The sequence below is a fragment of the Protopterus annectens genome, chromosome 2.part1 (assembly GCF_019279795.1).
Source record: "Protopterus annectens isolate FY-2018-M chromosome 2.part1, PAN1.0, whole genome shotgun sequence".
NCBI classification, from domain to species: Eukaryota; Metazoa; Chordata; order Ceratodontiformes; family Protopteridae; genus Protopterus; species Protopterus annectens.
The window spans coordinates 209,458,065-209,471,954 of record NC_056729.1 but is presented as its reverse complement, the minus strand read 5'-3'; the positions used below and the strand labels follow the sequence as shown (position 1 = coordinate 209,471,954).

At 37.2% G+C, this 13,890-nt stretch overlaps 1 protein-coding gene across 2 annotated transcripts in view; it reads left to right on the top strand.

The window, feature by feature from the left end:
- Window positions 1-2,666: 2,666 nt before the first annotated feature.
- Window positions 2,667-13,890, top strand: part of LOC122794000 (ras-associating and dilute domain-containing protein-like) — an 867,060-nt gene continuing 855,836 nt past the window's right edge. Inside the window, exons 1-2 of one of the 2 annotated variants that reach the window (XM_044062093.1) lie at window positions 2,667-2,796; window positions 3,377-4,098. In XM_044062093.1, coding sequence (XP_043918028.1) covers window positions 3,968-4,098 — 131 coding nt within the window. In that variant the 5' untranslated portion in view covers window positions 2,667-2,796; window positions 3,377-3,967. Of the gene's footprint in view, window positions 2,797-2,895; window positions 3,294-3,376; window positions 4,099-13,890 lie in introns of those variants that run through there. The other variant, XM_044062094.1, reaches the window with a different exon arrangement.

Sequence of the window (13,890 nt, the reverse complement as noted above, 5' to 3'; positions counted from 1 at the left end):
AAATATGCCAGTATGTATAGGAATGCCATGATTGTATAGATACAGGAATGCTTCATACATAATTCCAAATTGATGAGGATATCAATGTTTATAAAATTACATTTACACAGGTTGACAAGGATTATCATGATAAATTAGACCAGGCCACCACTAATGCTGATAGCAGCCATAGAATCATGACTTTCCTGCTTAACATTATCACTCTAAATATGGTGTTTGTAGAACTATGGATTTAATTTCGATGCAGAACAGGACTTTGACAGCAACATCCAGGAAACATCTGTGAGACTATGCAATTACCATGGTAACTGATACCAGCATGAAGCTTCATCAATGTTTTGACAATGCTTAGGGATACAGGCAACACTTTCTTATGATTAGCATGGTGCTATACTGTAGACACTGTGTGTGTGTGTGTGTGTGTGTGTGTGTGTGTGTGTGTGACTATACAAGTGCCAGAATAAAAATATTGCATATTGTCAAGTCACAGCCAGAGGACTTGCTCAGTGTAACCCAGTATAGTGTTGCCTGTATCTTAGATGCAGACAACTTCCATATGGTTTGGGTTTTCCCCAGAGCTGTCCACACTCAGAGGATTACTAGAAAGTGTTCACTACAAAAATATTCCCTTTGACGCTATTTCCGTTTTTCTTTCTTCTTTTTTTTACTGCCGTTTTTTTACTGCAAAGATTTAAAATAATTTCAAGTAAGAAGCATGAACTATTAACTATTGCTTGTGTTGCATTACTCTATATCATATTTTAAATTTTGGAAAACGGACCTTACTCTGAGGATCAACTAAAGGTTAACAATAATACTAGAAAGTTAAACCTTGTAAATAATAAAAATGCTGCTTTATGAAAGAATTTCTGAGGTAGTGAATAGTGAGCACCTCTGCAGAACTATAATGATTAACCTGCTGTAAAATTATTTTCAGTCTGTTCTGTACTATACTGTGCAACATGGGGAATATTTTGTTTGCCATATTTGAATGGCATTAATAAAGAAAATACTTTTACTAAATAAAACAAAAGTGATAAAAATTACACGCTTGTTATATTTCTTTACTTTCCAGCATGTATATAACACACTCTTTTTATATAGTATAATTTATAATGGCACGTGTACTCAGTACAGTGAAAATACGCAGAGTACTACATCTTGCTGTACTAGACAACTGCTTTAAGTTTACTTTTCTGGGAAAATTGTAACTTATTTCATTCATTTCTAATGCGTTAGAACTAACACACATAAATGTAATTTGTTTGACATCTGGACAGCTGATATGGTTACTTATTAGGAATGCATATTCTATTGGGGGCAGGATAATTTACTTGTTCTAATGTCTGGGGTATGTATTTTAGCAGGCTTGCACTACGTTGAGTAAACTAGACTGTTGGGTTGCATTATTGTAACACTTCAGTTGATGTCAAAATAAAAGTTACAGCCACTGAAGCAAACATAACTCATTTAAATAGATCAAGAAACAGTACTACCATCCAGTCAGTACTACAGAAAAATTTGTCTTGCAGGGCAATTTAGCTAGGACATAATTTTCATGTGTGTGTGTGTGTGTGTGTGTTTGTAGAAATATATACATTTGTATACATATGTGTGTGTGTGTATAGATACATATGTATATATATTTCAGACGTAAATGACACTATGCAACTTTTTATTTAATCACGTTATGTGATATGCATAACTGAATACATGCGGTTTTTCTCCTCGCAATGGAGTCACGTCTCTTATTCATTTAATAGCAATACTGCTGAAGAATATTCCGTACTGTTTTCCTACCTTTCATTAATGATATACACTTTTTGAAACTGTAAAAGGGTATATATTTTATTACCTTCAACTTAAACTAAAATTGTAGCATGTTTAGAAAAACGAACACGTTCTTCCAAAGAACCGACGTGAAAGAAGTGAAACAAATGCTACACACTATATACAGCGTGAAGCTACACCTGCCGTGTAGACTTGTAAAACACCAGGCTGACGGGTTGTAAATAATTATCTGAATAAATCAATTTAAGTGTAGTTTGTTAGAGCTAGTCATTACATACGTATGTCATATTTCTGGCAGCATGATTAAATTTTACACTATGAGAAAACGATATTCACGGTAGTATGTGCTTATAATATGCAGTACAGAACATGGGTGGCCTGGGCTTCGGGGGGACAAGGTGACAGCTTGGTACCTTGATGTGCAAACCTGAAATGTTTACCCGCTTCAATATACCCATCCGATCCCTTATGCTTGTAGCCTCTCGTCACCCTCGCAGTGTCCAACAGTTCATTCACCATCATGTTAATATTTCGGTTATTTATTTTGGGGCAGGGCACAGTGAGTATAAATGAATGCCCTCTGCTAACCCACACAAAGCGATAGTGTATAACTTGCATTCTACTGCCCTTCTGGAAAGAAATCCCACGCCTACGGAAATAAACATCCCGGGATGTGTTTCCAACTCCCCCCCCACACACACACACTAAACCACTGCCTGCTGAAAGTACAGCTTCATCTGGTAAATCTGAAAATTATTTATGTCAGGTTTATACCTTACCAAAAAGAAAAGACACCCATTTAAAACAAAACGTGGAAGACTCTTCTGAGGGAAAAACTTAACTTTCTCCAGAGTTATGCTGAATACTTACGAACCAAAAGGAAACTAACTGCTCGTAGTGACGTAATGGGCAGAGCGAGCCTTTTCCTTAGCTCCTCCCTCTGAAGCTGGACTAGAACCCAGGAACTTGCTGCCTAGTTGGACGACCTACATTTTAGAAAAGCAGGTATAGTAATATATACTGGATGGATTATCATTTATTTGTGTTTATTACTACCGATCTTTGTGACACATAGACATAACCGATGTCGTAGGTAGACAACACATGTTTTTGTGCTAGTTGTTGTTTTATTTGTATTTCTGTAGGAACTGCAGGGCTTTATAGACAACTTGGCTGGGCATGGTCTGGAAGCTGTGCAGCGAAAGGAAGCAGACAGCAAAGCCAAAATCCCAGCAGATCTATTTGCTTCTTTTTGTTAATGCATTTGGAAAATGACAAAACCATACAATTGATCCTAACATACACGTCCGTGGTTCTCCTAATGTCTGACCACAGTAATCTATTTGGTGTAGTCGCATAAAACGGGTGGGTTATCTGGGGATTCAGTGGGGAATTTATTATGACACACAAAACGACATTTGCATTGTATTTGTTTATCAGAAGGGTTCACTTGTGAGAACGTTGCACTTTGCAGCTGGTAACAAGAGGAATCATAATACAGGGTAAGACACTTGCTGCCTCTGTCCATTTGGTTGTATTGTGACTGACTTCACTGACACTGATGTACTATTGATTCTTCCAACAGCTTTCCAAACGCACTGATGTGGTAGTGGTAGAGGTAACAACTGTTTGGGCTGTGGATTCCTCCTCCTCCTGCATTTTATGTAACGGTGTGTGTGTGTGTCCGACATGAACGCTTGCTAGACGTCCCTGAGCCTCAGGAGAACTGAGCCATGTGCATGCAGCCAGCTTACTGAACTGACACAGAAGTACTGGGATCTCAGAACACGGGAGCTCCACTACGAGGGGTGCTGCTAGCCGGAGCGGAGAAGATCGCCTTAAGTGCACACTAATCCAGTAGCTGGTGAGCCAGTCTCAGCCTGTGGAAAGTGCGTACCTGCACACGCACTGGAACCTACTTCGGGAAGAGTGGCGCTAACAGGGACAACAAGGCCATCCGGGACAGAGCGGAGCCATGAAAGTGACACAGACACAGCTGACCTGGAGCTGAATCTGAGCTGTTGGAACTGACTTGAGAGCAGACACTGTGCTGGCATCCCATTCATCTGACCTACGTGGCGAGGTAGCCTTCACCTGGGCAACGCTGCAGTGATGAGTACCGTGTACCTGCTAGCAGTTCCCTAGAAGACCAGCTCGGGTCCGAAGGGCGAGAGCAATGTATGCTTCTGAGGGTAGGAGCAGCAACCTTCCCAGGCAGGCACTCAACTTCCCTGTCGGCCTCCTCCTTACTTCTCCCAGAAGGAAACTCGCCAAATTGGGCAGGAAAGCAAGCAATGGGTCTTTACAGTAAGTAGCATACATAAATTACCGTGCTATTGTCAGGATGTTAGTTTTAAATTATAATTAAATAGTCATTACAGACAAGTGGAGTGGACCAGTAAACTGCTTTAAGTTAGCGAGGGCTATTCCGGTCATAGGTTTACCAACTGCGATGTACACACGTTGCTGTTGCACCTGCTGTTTTTCCCGTCTTGATTTCGCCTCAGGCTTCAAGAAAAGCGCTCTCCTGGTTAGATACCTGTGCACATGTTTGCCACCACAATTTAGGAGAGTAATCAGTCTATTAGGGAAGAATATTATCGTCTTGGACTATAAATTAATATTGTCAATAAGTCTGCAATATTGTTCTACATGCACGTCAATGCAAGTGTTACTGTTGTGTGTGTGTGTGTGTGTGTGTGTGTGTGTGAATTTTCTGAAACTGTATATGCACTTAATAAGAGCTTAGACGTTTGGAGAAATTAAATTATGTCGATTTTCTAATGCTCCATTTCTCCAGTCTGGCATATAGACAACCCCTTTAGTTGTGTAGAATCTTGAAAGGATTATGGGACCCCTTGTGTGGTATTCCTCAAAGGACTGTAAACAAATCTGCTTTGTGTCTTGTGGTGAAAAAGCAAGAGCCTAACTGACAGCCGAAAAAATTGTTAATGTACTTTATAGGACCATCCCAGCAATAGCTTTTAGCTTAATTCTTGGGGAGCTTTCTCATAGTGATTTATCACCACAATAAGGGACTGTGCTTAGGGCATATCTAAGAGAATTAATAGCTATCTGGGGTTAAGGGTCCTTATCTTCATTATATTCAGGCCTATTCGGTCATTCATTCTTAGGAATTTTCTGTGTCCCTTTGTTATTCTTTGGGAAGAAATGCATAGGCTACAAGAGTTTTATTCAGATGCTAGTGCTGGCATTTGGTGCTGCTGTTGCAGGGCATATTAAACAGTTAGCCTGCATAAGAAGGCTCTGCAGAAGTTTCCGCTGTTTCTGAATCCTTTCATAATTTGTGTTTCCTATCAGTCTTAAAAGTGTATCCTTCTTTTGCATTTTTTTAGCTAACCATTAGGTTTTTAGATGAAATTATTGCTGTCTGAGGTTTGAACCAGTTTTAACTGAGTTTTGTTTATTGGTGTATAGGCATAATAAGCTGTCATCTTGTTTGTTTACAAGAAACTGTTAGTGGCTGAGTCGGTTCAGCCATTGCTGCTGTCTGTATATAACTTTTTGCTTTCTCCAAACTGCTTTGGTATTCATGCCCTGTATTGTATCTGTTTGTGGAGTCTTAGCATATTTGACACTTTGTAGCTGGTCACTGTTTACATGAAGCTTTCATATCATCTGCTTCCTAAATGTGCATTTTATTTAAACGGTTGTGAAACTCTGTTTAATTTTGTGAAAAATGTAGCAATATTGATCTAACTTGTTTAGAACAATTGTTTACATTATCATAGACATTTAGCTGAACATAGCTTCTGTTGAAACACCTTCTGGATGTGAATATAGGAAGCCTTCCTTAGTTTACCCTTGGCAGAACACCAGTTTTGTCTTTTTTTCAGGGAAAGTTGTATCGTGAGCATCTTTTGAGTAGTAGAACTCTATACCTGGTAAAGGCAGTGAATTTCAAAAGAAATGTTTAAATAGGGCTGGTGTTTTGAGTACTACAGAATCATGTTGTTACGGACAAACATTTGTTAAGGTAAATAGTGCATGAAGTGAATGGGTAGATGTTTTAAAGAAAACAGTGAAGGACAAAGGTGCCTGTCATCCCTTAGCACTAATTTGTTTTAAAGATTACCTTCCTATGCTACAATTTTTTTTTGAGTTTCATAGGAAGGTAAATAGTTATACAAAGTAGTAGTGATTTGGAAGATATCATCTCATAAAATCTGCAAGTGTAAACTTGTAATTAATCTGTGCTAAGTGTGAGTTCTGTAGTGTCATGCTCTGGTGACAACCATAGAAATTTGTCTGTCTCATCATATTCAGCTTGTGGGAAATTAATTAATGAAACTAATAACACATTTGGCATCTGATCTCATCAGATCCTCACAGAAATATACTTTTTGTAGTGTTCTAAAGTGAAAATTAGTGGATTTAGTTCAAAGGTATAAAAAACCCTCACAAATATGTTCTTTCTTATTGTCCTTCTGACACAATTGCTGTAATGTAGTGATGCTCTCTGTTTGAGAAACAATCATCTGGACATAACTCTTATTGCGATAAAATTAGAAACCTCTTGTTTTGTTCCAAATTCTATTCTTTTGTTGACCAGGTAAATCCTGTTAAGCTAGTGACATCTTTTCAGGGGATACCCTGGGTGGTATTCATACTACTAGAGGAAGTTTGGCTAGGGCATTGAGGAACTTCTCCCTACTATTTTTGACAGTTACACACTGACTTTTTACATCAACCTGAGCTACCCCAACAAAATTAGATGGGACCTTAGTTTAACATCTCGTCCAAAGGACAGCACACCCAGGAGTGCAGCACCTTCCTTATGTTGCACTACAGTGTCATCATAAGCTTAGAAATATGCTATGTCACAGTATTCTTCAGACAAACATTTTATTTATTTATTTATTTATTTATTGACATTTGTTAACCGGGTTTGTCCAACTGGGCTTGTGGCCCATTTTCAGTGGAGACCCGAGGAGAAAAGCACCAGTAATACATTTTAAAATAAGTACAATTTTAAACAATATTGATATAATAGCAGTTATAGCAAAACGATTCACATATGTTGGGTTACATGCATAAAGTTAAAGTTGCATTAAAAAGAAGCTAAGTAACAATTTTACATTGATATAGTTCAATAGGTCAACAATAAACATTTTTTGTTTGTATAAAATTGTGCAAATGCATAGTAGACACATTGGAGAGAGAGGTGTAATGAGGTGATAAGTATGGTCCTTTTGAGGGTACATAAAGGGAAGGAAGACTAGGTAGGGTCATGGCAAGGGCAGGTCCTGGAATTGAGAAAATAAGCTTTTAGTTCATTTTTAAAGTGTGAGGTGTGGGAGATTGAACGTAAGTCAAGGGGAAGTTTGTTCCAAGCATGGGCAAGGGAGTGTTTGTAGAGTAGTTTGCCTACTGACCTTTTTGGGTGGTAGATATCAAATACTTGTTGGTTAGAAGTATGGAGGGTTTGGGATGGGATGTAGATAGAGACTAAGGAAGATAGAGATGGACAGAAGGAGGGTTTATAAAGAATAGAGTGTAGCATATGAAATTGATAAGATAGCAGAAACTGGGGAAGTTCAAGCCATTGAAGAGAGTTTAAAGAAATGCAGTGGTGTGAGTTGTATGGGGAGTTAGTTATGAATCTGGCTATTTTATGGTAAATCTGTTGCAGTTTGTTTAGAGTGGAGGCCTGATATTGGTAAGAACTGGGGCAGCGTATAAGAGGGAGGGGCGGAGGAATGCCTGGCCCAGGGTAAGTCTAGATTCAGGGGTCAGGAATTTTTTGCTCCGATATAGCAGACCTAGTTTCTGGTTTGTTTTTTTTATACATTGGAGTATGTGTAGGTTGAACTTGAGTTAGTCATCAATAATGACCCCCTAGGAGTTTTGTGTGGGTGTCAGGTTGGATGTTTGTATTGTTAGAAGATGTAATAAAAAAGGAGGTTTTGTGATGAGAAAGAGAACGGGGAAGGAAAAGTAGGAGTTTGGTCTTTTTGGGATTTAGGATCAGTAGGTTGTGAGAGAGCCATTGTTCAGTGGATAGTAGGGCCTGTTGAGTCAGGGAGTATAGTTCAGGAATGTTATTTGAGATGGATATAAGTGTGGAGTCGTTGGCATACTGAATAAGGCAGGATTCTTTGCATGAGGTGTAAAGATCATTGGTAAAGATGTTAAACAAAAGGGGTACCAAGATGGAGCCTTGGCGAACACCAGTGGAGATGGAAAGGTGAGGAGGATGAGAGCCATTTGACAGATTGTTCCCTGCCAGATAGGTAACTATTAAACCAGGCAAGTGCGGAGGGGGATAGGTGGAGATTTGCGAGTTTGGATAGTAGTAGAGGATGAGAGACAGTATCGAAGGCTTTGAAGAGATCTAGGAAGAGACAGGAAATGAGTTTATTGTTGTCTAGGGCCTCTGCAATGATATGAGTGAAGGAGAGGAGGGCAGTGGTGATGCTGTGGTGAGGACGAAATCCATGTTTGGTAGGGGTAAGTAAGTGGTGTGTGAGGAGGTGATTGAGAAGCTGTGAGTGAATACATTTTTCTAATATCTTGGAGAGGGGGGACAGAATGGCAATGGGTCGGTAGTTTGAGGGGTCAGTGGAGTTTCCACCTTTATGAAGAGGGATAGTGAAGAAAGATTTCCAAAGGATGGGGACAGTTGATTCCAGAATAGATCGATTAATTAGCAAACATGCTGCATCTGAACTTCTTATGACTGAAAGTGCAACAAAAAGAACATTTTCAGCTTATACACTGAATATTAGAGCATATATGACAAAAACAGCATCTGGAAAACAGTCACACATTACAAGCACTGGGAATTGGGCTGTAGATGAGAAGTCTTCAATTTGAAGTCACTATAATGAAACAAATTAATATGTGGAAGATATGAAATGCCAGGATTATGGAAATTATAAGCATCCAGTTCCAAGAATCTGTGGTTGCATATAATTTAATATTTTGTTCTAGTCCATCATTAAACCCTTTTTGTGACTGTCTCTTATAATCAAGTGTTTAATTTTGTGCATGGTGCACAGTTTAAACTTTGGGATAGCCAAATAAATTGAGAAAGCATTTAAAATAATAGCTGCCTTAATTACATATATATATTCCAGTGCTGCGTGAGAGACAGACACTGTCCATTGTCTGAGTGATGCTACACTGGGGAATCTGTACTCATCAAACTAAATATAGTATAACTAAATAAATATTCTATTATTTGATTTTACAATATACACATTTTTTTCTACTAGCCTTCTTCCACTAGGTTATGAGAACCTGAATTTACAACTCCATTCTGATATGGAAATCCACCAACATAGATAATTCCTAAGACTATGTCATCCAGCAGTCATTTTCTTGTAGTACATCTATTTATGAGAAAAAGCAAAAAAAACTTGTTTCCGTATTTGCGCAAAAGTTGATTTTACCAATGATAGAATGAAGATTTTCTGTATGTAAGCATTTAAGAATGAGTGCTCTCACATTTATTAAAACACATGTGCCCTTGTGACTTTTGGGTAAAATGTTAGAGCACCAAAGCTACAAATAGGCATTCAGAAAACACTTAGACAAGATGCAATTTATTTCTAGCATTACTGTTAGCTGGTTGTCATTAACAAATATCATATTTGCTAACTGCATGTGTTCTACCCATTTTTGTTTGCAATCCTTTACCAGTTTCCCATGTGTGGAAGGGCAGATTATCTTTTACCATGACTGCTAATTATTTACCAAAAAATTGACTCATTTTAGTATACTAAATAAATAGGCACAACCAACATTATGTGTGCTTTTGGGTGTCTTGGGGATACCCCACCATTCTGTTTATTTCCCAGAGGTCATTCCATGGATGTAATGTTGTCTGTGACTGTTAGATTAATTTATAATTTATATAATAATAATTATAATTTATAATTATAATAAATTATAGATTTTATCCATCCTCAAGGTAATACCAAACTGCATACATTTTTTATTTATTGTTGACCATAGTTATCCTCACTAAGTCAGTGTCCTCTTTTCTGGGGAGGTAAAACACAGTTTAAAACAGATCCATAACTGGAGTCCCAGTACTTTTCCAGTTATGGCAAGTTAAACTGAGTGTCAGACTGAAGAATCTTTTGGTAACAGATAATCAAATATTATCTGAACAGTGTTACACAAAATGTAAAGTTACATTCTTGAGTAATAGAATCTGTTCCTCTTCCTTTCCTGTATATCTCAGCTAAACAATTAGACATAAAATATGTGTGTGTGTGTGTCTGTGTGTACATACACATACACACACACACACACACACACACACACACACACACACACACACACACACACACACACACACACACACACACACACACACACTCTAGAAGTCCATTTGTTTAGCACATCCCTGGACATAAATGAAGGGATGGAAGGAGTTGTAAAATGCCAGGAGTTTTTTTTTTTTATTTAGACTGTACTCATTTTATCAACACATTATTTAAATTGTACCGGTGTAATCAAATGTTAATTATGTTTTAACTGGAACTAATTGTTCACATGAGAAATGAGAAAATTAAAACTTCCTTCAACATGAATGGGTCGCTTAAACACAAAATGGTTACATCACAAAAGTACTAATTTACACACAAATATATACTTCTGTGGCTTTCCTTGCTAATTCAGTGCTATTGAACATATCACCAACAAAGGCATGGGTTCATATCCCTTGAGGTCTGTCTTTCTTATGGTTTCAAATTCCTTAAGGCTTATCTTTCTTTATCTGGCAGTTGACTAAGTAGATTAAGGATGTGAGCTGTTAACAAGCTATTTCTTCTGGTGCAGGGTTTGATTCCTCAGGCTTTATTTGCCTACTGTGTTACTTTGAGTAAGTCTCTTAACTAGACAGTGCTTTGGGCAACTAAAACTTTGGGCTAGGCGTGTTAATGGTATCCCAGACTGCATGTCCAGTAACTACCTATGAGTCTATAATTAAAGTTAAAATAAGCACAAAAGACTGTGTTAAAAGAAACACAACCACAGTTTTTAACAAACTGTAGTGTCTGTATGGATGTCTCTCCTCTTAGATATAAATCCACTACCAAACTTGATTCCTACACCTAGCAAACCTAAGTGCTAAACAAAGGTGACAAAAATAAATAAATATTCCTCAATGATAAAACAATCTAACCACCAAACTAATAATAATAAAAAAGACATGATCTAACGCTCAGTCCACATCTACAACTGCTAGTTGTCTTTGTGATGCTCCAGCAGAGGAATAAATCTAAAGAGAAAGAAAGCATGCTCCCCCACACTGAACTGAAACTTAAACCAGAAAATACATCAAATAACTATAATAAAAATAAGAACAGAAAATAGATAAAAATATAAATAAAAACACACTTCAATCATAAACAATATTTTCTTATTTTGAATAATCTTGTATGCCATTCATACCAAGTACAGTGTACTTCTATAGTATTACTGGGATATGCAGATGACTATTAAAAATAGTACAATTACATGAGAAAGATCAGTAAATGGAATATCTCATGTCAGGTGTTCGAAATGCATGATAACTGGTACTGAAGGTGTCGGGAACTCACTCACTACTAAGTGTGAAACTTGTTCCTTGCTAGTGTTTTACCAAATATAATTATGTAATACTTTGACACCACATATTGGATCATTGGTCAAATGTTACCATTTTCCAGCTGATATCCTCCGGGGATGTCTAGCTTTCTCTAAGTGGGCAATGATTATATTTTGAGCAGTCAGTACAAAATCTTTTACATGGAAGGATTTAAAGACTTTGCCATAGTGAAGAAAAGTTCTAATGGTGGTGAGATTCTGCCTATATTCATACTAAAGTACCTTTAGTTGAATGATTGCCCTAAAGAATTCTAGCTATACGCACACATGTATGACATGTGTCTCAGAAGAGACTCGCATCAAGGCTGGTAAAGCAGCATGATGCACTAGAGCTTCTAACCATCAGAAAGGTCCCATACCATATATTAGCTAGCTTATAGAACTCTCTCTGTGACACAAGAAAGCCACAACGCATGTTTACAGGAACTAGAATCACTCAGTATTAAACACAATACTGTTTTCCTAGGTGATCTAAACTATCCAACTATGGACTGAAAAACCTACACTACCGCTAGTGCACAAGCACAGAGATTCCTGGATTTTGTCAGCACAAGTGCCCTGGAGCAATTAGTTAGAGTACCCACTAGGGGGAATAACATCTTGGGTCTTGTCCTTACTAATATGGAGCATCTTACCCCATCCCCTGTGTGTCTTTATCACTTGTTATTTCTGACCATAAAGCAGTCTCCTTCAAAATAAAATTGAAACCAGAGATCCTTTCCACCCATGGCATTTTTAGAGATTTCTTTAAGACAAACTGCGTACTCCTAAATGATACAATGGCAAGCTTCAAATCCCCACCAAAATCAGTAAACATAACTGAATATGGAGAGACTTACACCAGCACTCCATACCAGTATGTAAATAGTCAAATAGTTGCAGCTGTATCCAGTAGGAACGAGTTCAGGGCAAACCCGTGAAACAAACCTACATGGTGGAACCGTAATATCAAAAAGCTTTATAATAAAAGGAAAACAATTTTGACCAAAAGTAAGAAGGTTAATTCACAAAGTGTTAGAACCCTTGTCACTGCAATAAACAAACAACTCAGGAGCTTAATAAAATCCACCAATGCCAAGTTTGAGGCTAAAATAGCTACCCAAGCCAAAAACAATCACAAGACCTTTTATAGTTATGGTTGTATTCTCAAAAGCACAATATAGCAATATGCTGAGCTGATTGCGAATTATGTTGCTTACACCGAGGCAAAAAATAAAGCAAACCTTCTGGCCAATAAATTTAGACATACACCGTTAAATCAACAAACCAGTGTAACTGAGTGGAGGGACAACTAAATCACTTTATTAAGAAGTTAGCACTTTCGTTTCTGTTAAAATTAAGAAACTTCCTCAGAAAAAACAACAGATTTCAAAAATCCCTCTTAAAGATTTATGGAGTCACATAATCCCTCATCAAAATCTGATTTAAAGCAAAAGGCACATGTTTCTTAAAAATCAACAGTGCCAACAACATGTATAAGTTAAAAAAAAATTTACAATCCACACATTTAGGATCCCAAATAAAAAAGAACATGAAAATATATGTATATGCATTTAAGATCCTAATACTACAAAATATCCCTAACAGTCAACAGTATGGACAAATCAGGATGTTAAAAATCATACAATAAATCCAAAAAATATTTTCTTATATACAAAGTGCTTTTAATTTCAAGACTGAACTAATAGAACAGTGCTCATTTAAGCCTGGCTAGTTACAAGTGTTCATATATAGCTGCCAGTAGAACTCCTGTTTTTCTAAAATCACTGACCAAGGACCCCCCCCCCCGAGTGTTCCTATCCACCCTTTGTATGACAACAACTGTAAAGTGATATCCTGGAAAATTCTGTACATGTTGACTTAAAGTGATGTCCTGGAAAATTTTGTACGTGTTGTCGAGGCGTAAATGAGCATTGTTCTGCTAGTTCAATCTTGAAATTAAGAGCACTTTGTAGATAAGAAACTTTTTAGATTTTTAAAATACATTTCGGATTTATTTTTTGATTTTTAACATCTTGATTCATCCATACTGTTAATTGTTAAGACTATTTTGAAGTATTAGAATCTTAAACGTGTATGTATATATATATATATATATATATATATATATATATATATATATGTGTGTGTGTGTGTGTGTGTGTGTGTGTGTTTATATATATATATATATATATATATATATATATATATATATATATATATATATATATATATATATATATATATATATATATATATATATATATATATATATATTATATGTGTGTGTGTATATGCCACAATGGTACGGTGGTAGCATTGTTACCTCACAGCAAGAGGTTCTCCCGTTCAATTCTTGGCTGGGCTTGGGAGTGCCTTCTGTGTGGAGTCTGCATGTCCTACCCACGGTTGGGTATCGTTCGAAAGACATGCATGTGTAAATGGGTGTGCCTTTGTTGAAGGTTGGACATTGAGCTGGCACCTCGGCATGTTGTAAAA